Here is a 14,302-nt window from a genome sequence, read left to right on the forward strand (position 1 = left end):
TAGAAGAGTAAACAAATATATCCATTAATGCTTTCCATAATTCGTGTTTATCAGCACCAAGTTGAAGTTAAAGTTGCGTTAAAGCTCAAAGATATTTTAAAGGCTTAATTGGTTTGATACTTTTACATTATTACTAAGCTTTCAGAGTTGTAGAAGTCATTTATACTATTCAATATTATCCAGTTATAAATTATGTTAAGTTGCCTTTGAAATTTATATATAAACATACTTATGTTTGCACTTATCTCTTATTTACAATTTGTTCATAAAATCATTCATATTTTTTTAATATATATTGATTCTGTTTGTCGTTACTATTTATATTTTTTATTTTAATCCGTTTTTTTATTTATAATTATTTAACATGTACTTTCCTTCCGAAATAACTAATTTTCTATAACCTTTTCTAACCTTACTGTTACTATTTATTCTCATCTTCATGTTCTTCAGAAAGATGACCATTCTTCTGAAACTGCGATCTAATATTAATTTTTTAACATTTGTATTTAAAAAATCCACCATAAAATTTTTGCTAGTTGGAAATTATAGACATTGTGACAACAATCATTAACTATACTTTAATAATAAAAAAGCTGTCAGTGTTTAATAAAGTCTTGCAGTTACTTATCGCCAAAAAGATACTCTTTGCAGAACAATTTTTTTTCCAAAAAAAGATTTATTCAAAACAAAGTCCGGTTTGGAATTATGCTGGTTAAAGCAATAACCAATAATTTGGACTGTTAACACGGGCCTAACCGGCACTTAAATGTCATGTTGATAAGATAATTCTATTAATTATTGCAACAAATCTTTCTGGCAGTTAAGTGTATATGTAAAATTGAATGTATACGGGTTCCACTTATGTCCAAGGACACCTATCTCTTACGGTGTGTAGCATGCCAAACCATCCTAATAACTTCTTGTACTGCATCGATGTTTTCTGGTCACAGCCATACTTGGACGACTTTCACGAAATTCTTCGTGGAGAAAACGACGATTCTGGACTCATTGAACCAACGTTTTACAGTCGCTGCATGTAGTGTTCTTTCATCAAATGTCGAACTAAGTTGATCGTGATCAATGCATTCTTTTCCGTTCATTTCGCGTTAAAAATCATAAAAAATCACTACACGTAAATGTTCATTATTTAATTTGATTTTTTCGCAGACACCTAATTTAGAATCTGAAACAGAGACTAAAACATTATAATAACATTTCTGCTTAAAAATGTCAAACTTTCAAATAAAAATGTCATAATTTATCTGGCAATACTTAGTATTGCCTGGGCGCAAGACTTAAAAGGCGGACCACATGCTTGTAATATACTGTGTAGTTTTAAAAGTTAAAATAATCTAAAAGGCCCACTTAACAGCTATATGTTTTTAGTTACCCGATTTTAATAATCACAAAAACAGCTTTTAGTATTTTATAGTATTTTAATGCAAATTCACAAACTAATCAGATATAACAGCAGAGTGGTGTATTAAGATGGATGCTGATACAATGCTAGATTTATGACAGACATTTGATTGGTGTGGTATTGTATAAAAGCCTTTTTTTAGCGAATGACTAAAATTTTCTCACATTCTTATCACATTCTGTTCTGATCCATACACAAACGAATTTACAAAACTCTATGAACTATGAATCAGGATATGTCCAGGTATCAATGTTTTATCTTTTTACATACACCAAGCCAAAGAAATATAACGAGTACATAACCCATACATTGTACCGGCGAAACTCTAGAGGGATCTTAACAATATTGTCATGTGGGTCTTTTATCCAAATGTGACTTAGTCCGTCTAAGTCATATCCACGACTAGACCTAAAAATCTGACTATTCGTCTTAAATAATACTGAACAATTACTTTAGTTTAATAATTCTTTTAAAATAATTTACTAGAGGTAAGAAAAAATTTTATTAAATTTAAAACCTGTCTAATCTTCGTTTAAAATTTAATAGTTTAGTTTATACTTAGCGACTTTTTATTGAGTAGAAAATATTTTCAGCAAAAGTTAATTAAGATTTAATCAGTTTGATTTAAAAAAAAATATTCTTTAAGTCAATTTTAGACTAAATTAAGTCAAAAATTCTGAATTAAAGATGTGGAATTATGGTACTTCACTATAATCTCTCTTTTTATATTTACTTCTCTTCAGAAATGTATGTGGATTCGCGATTATTGGAACACGTACACATTCTCTTCAAAGGGTTAATAATTCAAAGTTAGGCTTGCATTCAATGCAAGATTTTGGTGCTTTCATAAATTAATGATAAAATAATAAATATAAATAGTTGAGCATCTGCCTGAATGGTAGATTAGCATAAAGAGCTCGCATTTTCATCACTGCTTCAGATCTCAAATCACGAAATATATTGTGGTTTCTCAATCTAAATTTCAAAGCAAAGAGTACAGCTGTCGAAAGTTTGTGACATGAGACAAATCTATGTGTGTATATACATAAATATGTCCTGATCGATGTTAGATATTACTTCTAATAAATGTTCGATTACTATTTTGAACTTTACTGATTCCGAATATATGGCTATACACTAAACATAAAAACTTATACTAAGATACAAGTTTGTTACTCTGAACTAATATTTAAATCTTCAATTTAAATTTTTAACCAAAGTAAGAAAGTAAAAGTACTATATTCTTATTCATAGATCTCTAATTCTGACCAAGATCGTTACTTTGTAATAACGATTACTTTCAAGTGCCTGAAAAAATATCTAGGATCCTAAACGATAATAAATGAAAAAAAAATTTAACGCTTTTATTTTATTTATTTAAATTTTTAAATGTTTAAATTAACACAAAAATTAACTTATTGATGAGCACAGAGCAAAAGGCACTTACAGGTATTTTGGTTTATAAATTAGGTTGAGTATTTACACGTAAAATGTAGCTTAGATTATGAATAGCATAAATAGTCATTTGATATGAAGATTGTTAAGGACTCGGACTTGTTATATAAATTTCGATTTTAACAATTATTGAAATATTTGTATTAATTATAAAAGATTTGGTTAAAATGCAAAGAAAATTGTAGACTAAAAGAGAGAAGTCTTCTAAATATAATTTAATGCAAATGAAATGAGTTTGTAAGACTTCTAAGACAATGTTCCATTGCTATTCTTAACTCAAGTGATGATGACGCCACCAGTTTGAATTGCGAGAGGTAACATAGTTCTTTAGGCCTTCTTTGTCCTGCAATGGAAATAGATGTGGTCCATTGGTTTCGTAACTAAGTCCATTATGCTGATTGAAGACATAAGCACTTGGTATGGTCTTCTCGCCGTAATCAATATTTGAAGACGGTGGCAAATATGAACGCGTGCCTATAATTACAGGTGTAGTAACTGTGTTTTTAGTGATGTCGCTGACGTATTGTTTATACACAGGACGTTGCTTTGGAATAACAACAGTAGGTTGAGGTACATAGCCATTATTACGTATATCGCAAACGGTGTTTTCCACAAGTGAACTCAACGGTGCATTATATATGCGGTAGTTGACATCCTTATAATCCAAATCAGATAGAAGAAATACTGGCATACGATCAGACAGCACCCAAACATTTTTATTCTCATCAATTTTTACGTCAGCTGGAAAGACTAAGCCCACATCATCACGATCAACAATACCGTGATATTCTGGTGCGTATGGCATCGACGAATGCCAGCAACCAACTGCATTTTGGTCAATCAAATTAAAGAGTTCTATGCCATCATCACTCATGACACGTGCAGTTGTGTGTGCATTTGGACCGCGCTCATCCATTAGCATAAAATCATGATAACTGTCTTCAACACGATTCTCATCACGCAAGATGCGTGTCGATACCGCGAATTGACGATGACTGGCCAATGGACTGAAATATAATGTACGATAACCATCTGAACGTATGGGCGATAAGGCCATGCCGAAAATGCCTTCTTCACCCCATTGGAAATTGAGACCAGCAATATTATAGTCACCACGTAGAGGATCCGGGAAAAAGTAAGAATGACCTGAGAAACGCCAAGATTTGTTTTGTTCCCATGAATATGTAACCAAACCGTAACCAAGTTCATCTGAAAAATAGGCAAAAGCGTCGTCACAATTCTTTCCAATATCTACAGCTATGTTGGCGATAAAAGTATTCGCATTCGTGTCTTCTGGGCGTAATTCATACCGACGTATGCGTGAATTTGTAGTCAAGTCAAATACATTCACCGCATATGGACAGGGATTAGTGGTAGTATTACCAATACCAACAGTGCCAGTATCCAAAACCCACAAACGACCGCACTCATCGACTTTAATGCGATAAGCTGTTGTAATACTATTAGCACAATCGCCAGCTGTGTTGCTGCGCCAGTCAGGGTACGGTATGAGTTCAGGTGAACCAGTGACGCTGTGGTCCATGTTGATGTAAGTTAAAGTTGCCGGTATGCCTGCAAAAAAACAAACACAGTTGGAATTAATAACTTGTTTACTAAAAGAACTTGGAGTTTAAATTTGATATTTGTTTTTCAATGAAATCTAGCAAATATTAAAAAATAATTTAATTAACTGAAGTTGCACACATTTAATTAATAAATGTGTACTTTTTCATTAGTAAATTATATATTAAAAAAGTTAAAAATACTAACGAAATATTTAATGGTACAGGTTTTCTGAGGAGTTGCTCTAGGCGAATGCAGTTGCGAAATTTCTGCACTAAAATTCCAGAGTTTTTCAATGATCATTTAAAAGTTACTCATATTTAATTATGTTGTTGATTGTGCAGTTTTTGCGACATTTAAGTGTCACAAAAAAATATTAAGAAACTTTATGTTAAAATATTAGAGCCTTTCACTATGTCGTTGGTTTAATCGTCACAAGTTTTTATGTTATACCAAAAACAATACTACTTTTCAGCACTCACTGCTACCAGGCAAACTTCCAAACAACAATTTGGAGTGCAGATCAGGCTCAGATAACATATTTTTGTATCAGTGACACCAACATTCAACTTACATTCAACCTCTTGGAATTGAAGTTGAAACCATATCGAAATGTAGTTAGACAAAGCAAGCGATCTGCACAAGATTGTGGCCAGACGCATTTCACAATAAAATGTTCACTGCCAGAAACATTGAAAGTTGCTTTAGCGAACACTTGAAGGACCTATGAATAGCCCAAGAAATATTGAAAATTTAATAAAAATATATTTTTTTTTGAATTTGTTGTGAAATTTGCTATAAGATTTGCTTAGATTTGTTAATGGAAACAAAACGAGTGGACAAGTTGTTGACAATAGTTTTATTATTTTAGTTTTAAATAAATGAGTTTTTTAAACAAATGGAGTACTGACACAGGTTAAAACTTGAAACCAAAATCGATGGATTAAACTTGTAGATAAAGTAGTTCAATTAATTTTATTTTAATGCAAAATAAAACGCAAGTCTGTTCAAAGACCGCGAGCGATTTTTCGTGCGAAAAGTGCATATATTATTATGTATTAATTTGTGTAGCTTGATATCACATATGCAATAACTCATTGGGATAGAAAGTTAAAACCAATGTTAATAGGGACAGAAAAAGTCGTCCGACTACTAATAATTGTTTCCTGACATAACACTGAACAACTTTGGAGTGTGCCTCATCTGTATCTGGTGCTAAGTTGACCAGTTGAGATTGTGATAATGTTTATGTTTGAAAGTTGACAGATAATGTTAAAATAGTTTAACATAACTACTGCAAAAACATGACAATAGCAAGGACGTTGTATATTAATAAAGCATTGATTAAAATCTCTTTTACTGTCTCTGTCGCTACCACATTTGCTAAACTGTGCAATATAGTATACATATTTGTAGATAGAAAAATATGTAAAATAATGAATCCATCAATATCAATTTTAAAAGGACTTCATAATAAGTGGGATGCTTTAGCTCAATGTACACCTGCGGCTTTTCCATAGCTAAGCAACGCAAATAAACATAATAAATAATTTACATTTTTATTTAGCAATATTAAAAGATAAATTATAAAGTTAATAGAAGTCATTACTTTATTAACAAAAAATGATCATTGCATTAGTTGAAAAATCGTCTCAAACAATAAAAATATAACAACCGTGGATATACCGCTTTTCCAACCTAACGAATATACTGCCGCTTGAAAATATTTCTTCTTAAAAATCTCTTTTTAACTTTTGAATATACTTCCTAATGCACTTTTAAAAATAACTTGTGCTCTACCATGAACGAAAGATAATTATATCTCAAACACCTTAAAACAGATTTGCAGTTTTACAAAGTTTTACAAGTTGGTAGGTTGATTATACGGGCTGGTCAGCAGATATTCTTCCGCTACTCATACATAGTGTTTATTTCATCACCAAATTACTTCTAAGAAACCTAATGAGATGAAAACTAGATCCATCCCGTTTAATTTAGATCATAGATAGCGTGTCTTTCGTCCTTTCAGATTAAACCATCAAAAGTGTACTCCCCTCAAAAGCTGTTTCTTCTGGAAATCAAAGCTAAGCACTTGCATATGAAATGCATAATTGTTTCTTTGAGAAATAAAAGGAATGCAGATTTTCTTTTGCCGGAATCTGAAGAATCCGTGTCGATTCCTCTACAGCAGTGACCAGAAAGGACTGTAATATACGTTACAGCATTTACGGGGTCACTGGTAATAAATTCCAGGCTCATTAATATCTTGTTGAAAGATATATACAGTTTAATACATACAATATTTAAAATAAATATTTATATTTATTTTAAAGTCATTAAAAAAAAAGATTATGTTACTAGCAAATTGAACTAATAAGTGCTCACAGAATCAAGCTTATCAGAGCTACTACAACACTAAAACAGTAAATTACCTTAAAAAATGCACCTATTTTTTGTTTTTTTAATTAATTATAGTTTTAAGAGAGTAAAGTTATATATAAGAATCGGACACAATTCCGATTTCCTGGGTATGAACATTTGGCGATGGATTTAAATAATGACAGTTATTTTAACCAACTCCTTCTAATACAGTATATATGAATATAGTTCGGTTTTCGGGATATTATAAGTAGGCGTAGTAGAAAAAGTTGATGCAATTAAAAGTTCATTCAAAAATGTTGATTCTACTGAAATATATTGTCAAATCGGTGTAGTAGAAATCAAAGTTGATTAAAAATGAATTAAAGAAGAAAGTTAATTTTTACTCATATAATGGAACGATGAACTAACAACCAATTCTTTATCTAAATCTTTTTTTAAACTTTATATTGATTATTAAAAAGTAGATAAAAAAGTGCGAAAACTGGAAAGCAGATAAAATCAATTTATGTGCCATAAAAATATAATAACCATTAAATATTGATATAAAAGCTTCATGCATAGCTTCCATTAAACAAGTTGAAATTTCCATCTGTTACTGGTCCTAAAACCACACCAATCTGTCTAGTTTACACGTTCCGACAATTTGTTCAAAGCAAATTTGTTTGCATTCCAGTGCATATATGAGTTGCAAAAAAGATAAAAATCTGATTTTCCGCTTAAATTGTTTATCCTCTGTTTGGACATTAAAATTTAAATGTATAAACCGAAAACATTTAAAAAAATTTGTTCCAATCAACGAAAAAATTGTTCAGTTGAGCTGGATTGTATTAAATTATGGATTTCATATTACCAATTTTATTTTGAAGTTATTGGTAAGTTGTACTTAATGAAACTTGGAGTAAATTATTAAACGAATTGAGATAAAAATCAGTTGACATTTATTTAGTTTCACTTAACCGTATCTAAATTACCGACTTGTCTATTATGAAATCCCACATATATTAAATATTTTATTATTTTCCAAATAAACATTAAATTTATTATTTACGGAGCGAAGACTTTATACTTCCAGTAGAAGGCTTCAGAAAAGAGCACATACGAGGATTTGTATAAAAATACAATTCAATGTAATAATTAATATCACTTGACATCTTAAAGATATTAAACTTTGTTCCACGAAGTCGTTATAATGATGTTTTCGATTGGTAAATCTGTATTTAATCTAGATTTACTCTCGATCCATCAAATTTTGTTGACCAATCAAATATTCTTAGAGTAATCTAAATTTTTGTAGTAGTGTTATTAGATATTTATATACTTCATTAATTCATATCGGATCAAATTAATTTCAGGTTAATCTTGCTACTCTGGCAAAATATATAGAATGTTATAAGGTAATCTCGAGTGTAATATATTTTGCCTCGATTGAAAAAATTATCTTAAATTTATCACTCAAAAACGTCATAAATTTAGTCCTATGCTTATGGTAGGTCTATATAGTATATATATTTAGTTATATTCGGGTATCGGAAAATTGTGGGCTTATTAAAATTCCAGATATATTCGCACAAATATAAAAAAACATATATATATAATTGTGATGAATGTGTCATATATTAGAATTCATCATATTTGAAACTTTGTCACTAGATAATGTTGATACCCTTGTATCTAACAGCACCAATTCTATTATGTCTATTGAACATTTAATTGAAAAGTCCCATTTTTTGTGAAGACAGTTGTTTAATTCATGAATCGTATAAGAAGTAATATTAATTTGAAATTGTGTAAAATATCTGAGGAAGTACGATATGTGATGCTTTATAACTATAAAAAAGTTAGACTGTTACAAAAAGATGTCAAAAGATTTGTGAGGTTTATGGTGAGGATATACTGAGTAAACGTTGGAACCCGAAATGTTTTGTTCGATTCCGGTTCGGAAATTTCGATATAAAAATTGAACCTAGCACTGGTTAGCCAGTCACTAAAAAAAATCGATTAAATGTTTAGACTGTTGGAGCCAAGCCGACACGCATGTTGTCGGTGATAGCAGAGACATTATACATTAACCTTGTTACAGTTTGGAATTATTTAAAAACTGCAAGTTACGCATAGATGATTGGTATTTGCATATCGCTTGAATTAATGCAAAGAAATTTGATTGACCGAATTACTATCAGTGAAATTCTGCCCAACCGTAACGTAATCGAACCATTTTTGAAGCAAATCACTACGAGCAATAATCGAGCTGTTACGAGCTACTTCAATGATTAATTCGACCCTCTAGAGAGTCATATAAGTATAATTCAGTATAATTCACGATCATATAAGTATAATTCAAACGATAATGATTAAAGGCCACTGACCAAAACTTCAAAGTCGAAATTCACTGCAAACAGGGCAACTTTATGTGTTTGTAGGAAAGGAATTGTCTGTTACGAGCTGCTCCAATAATTAATTGGACCTTCTGCTGATCACAACTCGATTTGTCATATTCCATCATGACAATACCAGGCCACACACATCTTTGATGACATGGAACAAATTGACGAAACTTGGTGGGGAAGTTTTGAGGTCATCCATCATATACTATACACCTAGCACCATCCGACTATCGCTTGTTGCGATCACTGATAAACTCTCTGATTAAACTAAAAACCAATTGACCATTTTTTTCACTAATAAACAATAAAAGCTTTACAGTAATGGGATTATGAAGCTACCCGAAAAATAGCAAAAGATCATAAATTATTTAGGTCAATATAAACTTCATTAAAATCAATTTTTAATAAAGGAAACTTTTATTCAAAAATGTACCAAAAACGGTGGTTACTTTTCATATCACGTAATAGATATTAAATTTTTTATCAGCACCCACTTTAATTTAGCAAAAATTAATTTAAAATTCCTGCTGCTTGTTTGACATAATAAATGTAATATAATTAATTACAGTGATATTATATTACTATGTTGGTATATAGCACATGTCAGGTATTTGTGTAAATATTTGTTGACTCCTATTAATCTTTCAAACTAGCACTGCATTTACATCTTCATTGAAAGAAATAAGAGGTGTGAAAATAAGCATTCAGCTCACCTCACAATACTCGTTAACACCTATCAACTTACTTTACACCAGATATTTAAATTTATTGCTAAAAATTAAAGTATGGAAAAAGCAATAAAAATTGTATTAATAAAATTGCTTTTGAACAGTTTTTTCTATTAATGAATTGCTTTATTAATTGATTATCAATGGAAGTTTAAATGAGAGCGGCGCTTTAATTTTGTTGAGTGTGAACTTTTCGCTTACTCGTTCACAAGCAACACCATTTCATTCGCGGGCGCGTGCTGTTTTCCGCTTTCGGCTTTCGATTTTCCGTTTCAACCGACATCAAATTTGCTTGGAGTAATTATACTTGACGGCTTTAATTTTGTTGGCTAACTTTTGGTCAACTTATTTTAGAGCTGACCAGTAAAAAAGTGGTCTCTGCTTTTATTGATTTCAGCAGTTGGCCAACGGGGATTTAACAGTGCAGATATGATTTTATGACAAATGTGATTCCGTTTTCAGTAATCTAACTTCACATTTGTCAATTAACCATGTTTAAAAACTTTTTTTATAAGATCTAATTAAGATCAATAGATTATTAAAAGTTTTGCAACTGAATGATAATGCTAAACAGTCGGCTTGCTAAATACTAATCCGTATATATTTTAGATTTCGTAAATTTCACATAACTTCTGTTAGGAAATACAATGTTTTTGTCTTATGTTCTATACATAATGAGTTATCTATTTAGTTCACTTTTAATTAAAATAAACAAATACCTCTTACCAAGTATGTTGCAATTTGTTTTTCTCAAATTAAATTGCAATATATTAGTTAAGTAAAATAAAGCCGGGAAAAAAAAACTTGCAATGAGAAAAACATATAGATATTTTGATAAAATAAAAATAAATCTAATAAGCTCATTAATTTTTTTAAATAATAATAATGTGGTATTTTAACATAAGCAATTTATTTGTATATAATAGATCCAAGGCCAAAATGACCATTCTTAAAAAGAATTTAATTACGTTATATTATTGGTTAAATGATAAATACATTATATATATATATAATGCATATACCAATATATTCATTGCTTTAGAATAAATTTACATTCTAAATTTATTGTTACTAATACTGTAATCAATAACAACAAGGATCTACGATTTTGTAAAATTATTTCATTCTTAATTACTTCGAAATTCGTTACCGCACCTCTTTTTTAAACTATTTTTTAACTGTAATGCAAAATAACTGATAAGAAAATACACAAAAACCAGAACGTTTTCATTTTTCTTTTTGTAGCACTTCTAACACAAAAGGAATTGGGTCTCACAAAAGGAAAAACCCCATTGTTATACCACCTACTCCGAGCACCCTTTATCGTAATCAACCGATAAAGTTGTGCCCACGGTTGCCACTTGAAAATTTTTTTCTGTACCAAAATTGGTTTAAAAAGGTACCATTTCTGTAAAAAAAGGTCCAAAATTTTTCTATTGCCTTTTTATAAGAAAATACAATTTATATAAAATGTACAAAAAGTATAAAACAATACAATATCCACAATAAAGTTGGGTCGCCGAAAATGTGCCATTTTTTGAACATGAGTACCAGAGTACCAAACGAAAAAAAAGTACCAATTTTGGTACTAAAGTACCATAAGTGGCAACCGTGGTTGTGCCAACTATACGTAAATCGCAAAGTGATGATCTTTCAAGAATTTAAGCTGTTGAAGAAATTCCAACACAGTAAAAATCTTTTAAAAAGTTGATCCTTTATCTGTGTAGAGTTTGTCTGGGTTGTCTGGATTTGTTTCGTGTATAGAGTGATACAGATATACTAGGTTTTAATAGATATAATAATAACTGAGAAAAAAACCAAATTGTTTCTTTTTCCCACTAAGTTTTATAACTGCAGTAATATGTGGTCCGTAATACAAAAGTGTGCAGTTGTTCTTTGTGGGTTCCTGTAAGCTAGTGATTTGAGAGATCTATAAATAACGAAGCAGTAATAACAGGATTATTTTAAATAATTTCTTGTTCTGATTATACGAAAGACTTATCCATCGCAATATTGCTTACAACTACAACATAAGCCTTCCGCCTTTTATTAGCGACCTAAAAAAGTGGAGATTGATAATACTCTAAACAATTTTCTAGAGACACGTCCATAAAGTTCGTAGTCAAGGTAAACTTTTCGTTTTTAATTTTTTTCCATTCAGCTTTAATTGCCACTTTACTGACAATTAAATAACAGATTTTCACTTATTATTGATGTGTTTTGTAGTTAATTGACCAGCCTTTCTTTAAAAGTTAAGAAGTAAAAAGTGTTGTATTAATGGTTGGCGGTCGGTACCTGAAGTGAACAAGCTAAAACAAAAAATAGGAACAATAAAACATATATATAAACAACTGCACGTAAGAAACTAAAATTATTTCAATAATAATACAAAATCTGATTAAAAATTAATAAATAATTCTTTCAAGGAATACCAACCAACAACTTATTATCCTTTAAACTAACATATGAAGCTCTAATATACGAGATAAAACAATTTATTTAGCAACCAACATATTAAAATCGAATACATCATTTTTGTTATTGGTGTTTTAAATCTGTTGCTACGTTTAAAGTAAATGAGAATTATACAGTAATGAAAAGCAACACTAAAATGTTCTTCCAAACACTGTAACATGAAGTATATAATTCTCATTCATTTTGAATTTAACAATATATATATAGCTTTGAATTGAAAATGTACTAGATTATAAATTTAATATATTAATGATTTACGCAAGCGGCTAAGAAAGAATTTTAATATTAATTTACATATGTTATGCCATGAACGTTCTTTAGTTATAAAATATCTTTTCAATTATTGTAATCTTTTTATGTTTAATACGGAGAATGTAATAGCTTTAAACAGTGTTAAGCGAAATAATTCATATATATGTCAAGAGGTGTGTTGTGATTTTTAAATTAGCAACACGTCTACACTAGTAACTCTTAAAATTTAGTACTTTATTTACGTGAGGATTGCCTGGATTATTTACAGGGGGATATATGTAAAGTCGCTTAACTCTCTCGCTCTAATAAGCTGTAAACATTGGTTCAGTCCAATGTTGAAAGACAACAATCAGAAACTTATTGCCTGAAGTCTTCAGAAATTTACTTGAAAATTGAACAACTTATGGGTTGCGTTTTATTCGAGCCAGTCAGGGTGTAAATATATGCCACAAACCAAATATCATTATTAGGGGTGTTATATTTTCTTTACTGTTTTAAAATCTTTTTTTTTAGATATTTATATAACTTCCATGTGTTTTATTTCACTTCTAAAAAACATTATCAAAACATATGTGTGTACTTAAATAAACATTAATATGAATAACTTATTTCTGCATATAAAATGATAATCCATATATTCTAATTTGTTTCAGTTTTATTAATAACTTAAGAAAGTGATGGATTAGTTGGTGTCAAGTTGTTTTGTATTTGTAATAATATTGTAATAATGTACAATTCAATAGATAATACAAAAAATAATATAGTGATCAATATAATATATAGATAATGACAATATCTAACAATTAATATAATCGTTATTAGTACTAATAACTAAACGAACGCAATTTTAAATTGCTGTAAAATAGTGTAAGTTATAAAATTATATTGCCTTAGAAGTACGTAATACTTTACAGTCTTAGCTATAAAAAACCAAAACCTTTCGAAGAACCAAATAACTCGAATTATAGTAAACTCTCATTATATCTTTCGTTATAATCACGGTTGCCACTTATGGTACTTTAGTACCAAAATTGGTACTTTTTTTTCCGTTTGGTACTCTGGTACTCATGTTCAAAAAATGGTACATTTTCTGCGACCCAACTTTATTGTGAATATTGTATTGTTTTACACTTTTTGTACATTTTATATAAATTGTATTTTCTTATAAAAAGACAATAGAAAAATTTTGGACCTTTTTTTACAGAAATGGTACCTTTTTAAACCAATTTTGGTACAGAAAAAAATTTTCAAGTGGCAACCGTGGTTATAATTATAGTCTACTGCATGTATGCTTTTCAATTTCACTTTACCTTTATTAAATATTTATATTGGCTGTATCTGCCAAGGATGCCGAAATAGGACACATAAAGCCATTTGAGCTAATGATGGGCACTACCAACTTAAATACTTTTAAACTGTGTTTTTTTATCTTTTTTATTGTTGAATAGATGGGTTCTCCTAATACCTATAAGTAACACTGTACTACTTACTTCTCAAATATCTTTAATGATGGCAATGGCATTTAGGTTGGATTATGTTAGGTTGTTCCGGTGATCCAAAAGGATCCACTGAGGCCTATTGGCCCATTATACGACCATATAATGGAAATACTTCGGGGTAAGTACAACTCAAAAACATTCATT

At 30.0% G+C, this 14,302-nt stretch overlaps 1 protein-coding gene across 1 annotated transcript in view; it reads right to left on the reverse strand.

The window, feature by feature from the left end:
* Positions 1 to 2,783: 2,783 nt before the first annotated feature.
* The window catches only part of LOC119669202 (protein yellow-like), a 31,466-nt gene continuing 19,947 nt past the window's right edge, over positions 2,784 to 14,302 (reverse strand). The window contains exon 2 of the mRNA XM_038079019.1: positions 2,784 to 4,447. Coding sequence (XP_037934947.1) covers positions 3,147 to 4,447 — 1,301 coding nt within the window. The 3' untranslated portion in view covers positions 2,784 to 3,146. The remainder of the gene's footprint in view (positions 4,448 to 14,302) is intronic.

Source organism: Teleopsis dalmanni, chromosome 1, assembly GCF_002237135.1.
Source record: "Teleopsis dalmanni isolate 2A chromosome 1, ASM223713v2, whole genome shotgun sequence".
NCBI lineage: Eukaryota > Metazoa > Arthropoda > Insecta > Diptera > Diopsidae > Teleopsis > Teleopsis dalmanni.